Source organism: Calliphora vicina, chromosome 2 (genome assembly GCF_958450345.1).
Source record: "Calliphora vicina chromosome 2, idCalVici1.1, whole genome shotgun sequence".
Classification (NCBI taxonomy): domain Eukaryota; kingdom Metazoa; phylum Arthropoda; class Insecta; order Diptera; family Calliphoridae; genus Calliphora; species Calliphora vicina.
The window spans coordinates 115,581,003-115,588,307 of record NC_088781.1 but is presented as its reverse complement, the minus strand read 5'-3'; the positions used below and the strand labels follow the sequence as shown (position 1 = coordinate 115,588,307).

The 7,305-nt window shown below is 26.9% G+C and overlaps 1 protein-coding gene across 1 annotated transcript; it reads left to right on the top strand.

Moving 5' to 3' along the window:
* The first annotated feature begins 563 nt into the window (after positions 1–563).
* On the top strand, positions 564–5,031 carry purple (6-pyruvoyl tetrahydrobiopterin synthase purple). Its single transcript, XM_065501011.1, has 5 exons — positions 564–720; positions 793–1,067; positions 1,265–1,344; positions 3,918–4,063; positions 4,132–5,031. Exons 2-5 carry the CDS (start codon positions 1,000–1,002, stop codon positions 4,339–4,341), a joined length of 504 nt encoding a protein of 167 aa, XP_065357083.1. The 5' UTR covers positions 564–720; positions 793–999; the 3' UTR covers positions 4,342–5,031.
* The last annotated feature ends 2,274 nt before the right edge of the window (positions 5,032–7,305 follow it).

The window sequence follows — 7,305 nt, the reverse complement described above, 5'->3', positions numbered from 1 at the left end:
GCCGAAGGAACTATAAACTATGGTGTGTATCTAACACCGGCTTCGCTAAATTCACTTTTTCTGTATATCAAAATTTTATGAAGTACTGCTATATAAATTCGAAAAGGAATTTTTGGTTCACAATGTTAATAAACAGTACCATATTATATATCATATTAAAGGTATTTGGAAACACTATTTAATTATATTCATAATGATCAGATTATTTTCGAAATATAAGAATGTTACTATTAAATTAAAAGAGAACGGGCAAAAATTTTATCTTTTGTTGTTTATAAATTTGAGAGCTATCAACACCAAACAAATTATTAAAATGCAAGATGTTTTGTTTGTTTTATTTAAAATAAATAAATCATCATTTTTAAAAAATAATAACGTAACAATAAAAAAAATATGTTTATATGCCGAAAAAATATTGCCAATGTAGGGTTAAACAAAAAACCCTTTTTCAATAGTGCAATTTTGTTAATAAAAAAGAGACTATCTGGCAGCTCCAGCCAAAACACGAAAAATGAAACGTCAACAAAATGATTAAACATTGTAGTAGAAAGAAGAAAAAATTTTGCTTTCCTGAAAAACAACCACACATTGAAGAACGAACCTCAGAGAAGACAAATAATAAATTGAAATACATTTATTTAGCGGCTACATTTGCATCGAGTATATAAATAAAACTTAAGCTCTTTTTGTGTGCTATTTACTGATATTCAACCAGAGATAGTAAGTTGTAAATAAAAAACTTAATTAATTGCATGTACTAAAAATAGATTAATAAAAAAAACTCGTTTTTAGAATAAACCTCCTTTTGAAACGAGCTGAAAAACATTTCCGCGTGTTTAAGCGTTATCACTGCGGTCGCTGTTTTACCTTGATTTAGAAAAAATCCACTGAAATAAAACCTCAATCTTTAGATTTGTACATACATTTGTTCGTGCGGTATTATCAATTCTACAATAACTAGTAAATACTAGAAGATAAACTAATTTTCATTTAAAAAACATGGCCCAACAACCTGTTGCTTTGTTAACCCGCAAGGAGACCTTCAGTGCTTGTCATCGTTTACACAGGTAACATAATTTTACAATAACATTTTCATTTCTATTTAATTGCGTGTTACTTTTTTTATGAATACTGCTATAGCTTTTTTTGTAAAATTTTGTTGTTTATATTGTTTAAACAATATGTATAAAAGCTTCCTTTCACTTTCATCTTTGTTTATATTTGTTTTGCTGATAAGTTGATGTTTATTTTTTTTTGTTTGCAGTAAACATTTAAGTGACGCAGAAAATGTTGAAATCTACGGTAAATGCAATAATCCAAATGGCCATGGACATAACTATACGGGTGAGTGAACTTCTTGTGTATTAAGAAAATAATTTATTACCATTACGGATCTGGAAAGAGTGTGGAAAAACATGTCTATAACTGATACAGTAAATATTTAAAAATAATATAGGACAGCTTTAATTCATTTCTTCATTATTGAGATCAAAGATCATAATATAAAAACTTTTTATTATCAAGAAATAAAAAATAAGAAATGGGCTTTTTAAACAAGAATATAGGCGTATTTTTGCGATAGAGTAAGACATAGAAAATAAACTCTGTTGCCAAAAATCACATTTATAAGTCTGTTGTAAAAACCCTAAACTATGAGAACGTTTAGTAAAAACTGTAAGCGGCCAACAACAACAATAGTGCTGTAGTGATGATTTTTAGCATTATTTAGTTTTTAATATTTTCTTAGAGTTTCTTATCTTTGTCTTTCTCTACGATTTTCGCACAAAGAATTAGTAATCTAGAAATTATGAATAGAAACTTCGATTGTGACGTTAGTCTATATTATTTATTTAAGTGTTTTAGAAAAATGCCGGTTTTAAATGAATGTACTTTTTTCCCAACACATGTTTTATTTGAAAAAAGGTGATTTTATTTTGAATACCTACTTGCAATAACAAAATATAAACTTACCCTTAAATCTTTTGAACTATGTATGCTTAGTGTTAATCCCCAAAAATGATAAATCCCTGCAGTATATAAGGGTGCAGCCATAACAAATATATTACTTGGGATATAATGGATGCTTACATTCGCATATACGAATGCAAAAAAATTAGCTTATTTTTGCTTATGTATACACATTCGCTTTTGTTCTCTTTAAAATATTTGATTATTCTAACAAATAATAAGCAAAAGAAAATGGCTTACAAAAATAAATGTTCCTAATAATCAGATCCATCCTAACATGAATAATGGCCTCATTTTGTAAATCCAAACTAGTTTGAGTTTGGAACCAAAGAATAATAACAAGAAGTAAAACGCTGTCAAAAAACATAAGTCGGTTGTCATAAAAAACCTAACTCTATGAATGTATTGCAAACATTTTGTTTATATGTATTGGTGTTCAAACCACTTTCACCACACTCCTCAAACACATATAGTTGTAAAAAAGCGACCTTTAAAATTATAACAAAATTTTATTACAATTAAATGAAACGGGTCAAACAATACTCATATTATTTTATGTATATATAACGTACAACCATATTTTTAACATTAGCTACCTAACAGCTATTAGCTATATAACAAACGTTTCAACAATTTTGTATACTCGATATAACGAATGTTGAGAAAAATACAACAAAATTAAACGAACGATCAAATTTTTAACATTGACAATTATATCAAGCAATCAAGAATAGCTCAAATAATCATCGATCTATAAATAATGATGTGTATCCCCTTGTAGAAAATGAGTTTAATTGTTGATTAGTCGACCAGAGGTAAAACCACATTCCAGTTAAAATAATTGCTTTAAAATCCAGATCCCTAGAAATACAAAAAGGCTTTATAATAGTGGATTTCATTTCATGCAAGTGATACTGCATTCAAAAACAAAAAAAAAAAACGGTGTAAGACTTCTTAAAGAATCAGCATACAATTACAGTTGAATACAATCTAACTCCTGATGTTATTCTCAAAGCGAATAAAACTGATATATTTTGGAAAATTATGCAAGATAAAATGTTTGTTCACGCTAGAGAAACTAATGCTCCAGAAAGAAAGTTATCGAAGGATAGACTAACAATTTTGGTTTACGCTAATGAATGCGGAACAAAGATTTATTTTCTTTGAAATTATACTTCAAAATAAAAATTTTAAATATTTTCAGGTAAACAAAATTATATTTTTTTGCAGTTTTGGAAAAAAAAATTTTGAGAAGTTTTTTTTTTTAAATTTTAATTGTTTTTTTTTAAATTTAAATTTTTTTTTTTTGTTTTTTAATTTTTTTTTAATATTTAGCGAAAAAACTTTTGGTGAAAAAAAATCGGATTAAAAAATATTTCTCCGATTTTGACCCATTGTAGCTCTAACTTACTATGGTTTTATATAAGTCATTGCAAAGGTCTTTGAAATATCTATCATTAGATATCCATATTGTCTATATTAATGACTTAGTAATCAAGATATAGGTCAAAAATCGAGGTTGTCCTGGTTTTTTCCTCATATCTCAGCCATTTGTGGACCGATTTTGCTGATTTTAAATAGCAAACTTCTCGAAAGCATTTCTGACAGAATTATTGAAGATTTGGATCCCGAAGATATCTGGGGTCCTCAGAAAATTGATTTCAACATACAGACAAACGGACATGGCTTAATCGACTCCGCTATCTATAAAGATCTAGGAGCTATATGCCTTTTTTGGGTGATTAATGAGTTTAAAAAGTGCTAGATATAGCACTAAAAACTTAAAATTAGCAACAATAACCATAATTTGCAATGTGTTTGACAGTGCTTTGTTAGCTTTTAAATATAACTCTGTTAACTCAACTGATTTGTGTCTAGGGTTATGCATTTCGAAATTTAATTTCACACACTTAGTAAATATGTACATATTTATATTATTTTTCTTTTAGTTGAAGTAACCGTACGCGGTCCCATTGACATACGTACCGGTATGATAATGAACATTACCGATCTGAAATTGGCCATGGATGGTGTTATCTTCAAACAGTTGGATCATAAAAACTTAGACAAAGACGTGGAATATTTTCAGAATGTGGTAAGATTAAAATTATAAAAATATAATTTAAAAAAATTTTTATTTTTCCATTTTATTTTTAAACCCAGCCAAGCACTACGGAAAATTTAACTGTATTTATATGGGAGAACGTACGCCGAGCCCTTAAACGGCCAGAGTTATTGTTTGAGGTGAAAATTTATGAAACCGATAAAAACTCAGTAACTTATCGTGGACCCTACATACAAAATGGTCAATATTTTAGTAATAGACGCTCACCTAAAACCAGTTGCAATAATATTTCTTCAGATTCTGATTAAATACGAATCTCTAGTGATGGGATGTAAACATTTGTTGATATTATGATATACAGGACTACTTACAAGCTATACTTACGATTGCAATTGGAGAAACGTTAGAATGAGAAGCAAAAACATGTGATTGTTATAAAATGTTTTTATAATATTTTCTTTATGCACTTTTTATTGACCAGTTTCTTTCTATATAAATAAATCATTTTTTTTTTTTAATAATTTGTCTAACATTATGTACTAGTTTAAGAAATTAAGTTTAACATGTTTAAATAAGAATTTAAATGATTTAGATTTTGTTTTTATTTGTTAACACTTTATTTTGAGACTTTTAATACAATTTTCTAAATCAGTGAACATTTTTTAACAACATCACCATTCTTCAAGTAATTTTTTTAAAGGTAAATTTAAAGGAATTGCCATTCATTCTTTAAATTCTTATTTAAAACTTTTACACTTTTAACACTGAATAAAATCTTTTTTAATATATTTTAATACTTATTTGAATTTACGTACAAATTTTTTGGCTTTTTTATAAAATGAATTTAAAGCTATATTTAAAAAAATAAACAAAAATATTTTTCTATATTTCTAAATTGTTTGTAAAATTTTTTATAATATTGTATGTAATATATATTTTAATTAAAAATAAAACTGAACATTATTCCATTTTTTGTTGTCTAAACTTAAATATAACAATTTGTTTATTTTATTTTTGGTTTTGTGTGTGTTTAAGAGAGCATAATTTAGCAGTCTACTGGATATATTTTATGATTTTAGCTAATACTATAATTTTAAAGTTAGAAAATTGTTAATTTCTTTAACAGCTTTGGTATATAAACTCTTATTGAGCAACTTGTTAAATTAGATTTAGCAAGTGTGATAAAATGTCATATTTTTAGGTCACCGTACCAATTACAACCTTTGAAATAAATTTGTTTTGAACTCATATTATCCTATCTCTAATTCATACATACATTCTTAAGTATATGGTTAAATAACAGAAAATTTTCACACAAATTATTTCTAAATTAGAGAATTATTTCTAAATTAGAGAATTTTAATAATTAATGTTTACATATTATTGCTTTAACGGCACTTTGATAACTAAATTTAGAAAATTTATTGAAATTTGTTTTTAATTTTTAAATTTCAAATTAAATCGCGAGAATAAACTTGAGATTTTTGCAAAATTAAAATGGAAATGTCCAAATGACTCTAAAGAGTATGTGTTTACTGAATGTGATCAAAATTTAAATATCGAAGGTCAATTTATTTGTGATGTACGATGCAATGAATAGACAATTATAATAGGGTTATAGTTGAAATAAAAAGAGGATTTTTAAAATGTCTATTTTTTAAACTTTTGGCTTTTTAAAATTCTTTATTAGTCAATTTTTAACTTTTGCTATTTATGATAACTCCATTATTCGACTTTTGGACTATTTTTTCGCTTTGACTTTTTTCGAGCTTTTCAATTTTCGAAAAGTCGATTTCGATTTTTTCAGAAAAATTTCGATTGTTCGAATAATCGACTTATAGAATCTTAAAACATAACTGAAGAAATAACGGTTCATTTGAGCTAGGCACAATTAAAAAAAATATCAATTGTTTCAAACCTCAAATATTAAAAAAATTCTGGTATTTTACCATATATGTATGTTTTTTTTTTAAATGATTATTAAAATTTTAAAGGAAGTTGTTGGGATTTTTTAGAATACTTATTACTTATTATGTATTTGTTACTAATATTAATAAATTGGTTCTCTTAAATAAGCGTTTCTATAAAATGATAGGAAGAGGTAAACAAAGTTATATATAAGTATGTGTATATAATAGATTTGGGTCGAATTGTATGGATGCCAAAAAAATTAAAAATCTTAGTTGGGAAATAATTCTACGAAGAATTCTAAGCAATATTGTCCTGGAAACCATAGGTCTAATATCTAATACAAATTTCTATTAACTTCACACTAGCACCATAGCCTCTATATATATAACAAGTAAGACAGCTATATTCGGCTGTGCCGAATTTTAAATATTTTTAGGTAAACAAATTTTTTTTCCAAAGTTTTTTTTTAATTTTTTTTGAATTTATATTAATATTTTTTCGTTTATATTAAAACAAACAGCTTTACTAAAAATATTTTTTGATATACAGTGAGACCTCGATTATCCGTAATGGTCGGGACCGGGAACATTCTGGATAATAAATTTTCCCGGTTAATTGAGTACCAATTTTAAGTAGTTTTTTAATACATATAGTTTTCGATAATGACATTTACGGCTCTATATTGCACCCTGATCCATCAGTTGGATCAATATCGTTTTTTAATTTTTCCACGAAAATTGTAGCAGCTATATAATCAGCTGCATATTTTTCTCCTGCTGCATTAAGTTTGTGAATACAATGTCGCTTTTTTATTTAATTTTGAGTGAAATATTTTAGCCTTTTCTTCGCTGTTAATCCAGAAATTGGAGTTTCTTTAAATCTTTCCTTCCGGAACCATTCATAAACAGCAAAATCTACTGTATATGCTTTCGAATCAACGTATGCAATAGATAATCGAAAGATAATCAAAAATAATCGAAAAAAAATTATGCTTACAATCCCGGATAATATAATTAATTACGGTTAATCAATGCAAAAAAATGAAATCGATCCAAAAATATTTAAATTTTCTTTCCCGGTTAATTGATGTTGTCGGTTAATCGAATCATGAATAATCAAGGCCTCACTGTATTACAAATTTTTAGTTTTAAAAATAAAACTTATTTGTAGCGCAATTTGTGGAGATATGGGGGCATTTGTATGGGGGCTAGGTAATGGGCATTTGTATGGGGGCTAGGTAAAATAATGGACCGATTTCAGCCAGTTTCAATAGGCTTGGTCCTTGGGCCGAAAAAATAATATGTACCAAATTTGATCGAAATATCTTCAAAATTGCGACCTGTACTCTGCGCACAAGGTTT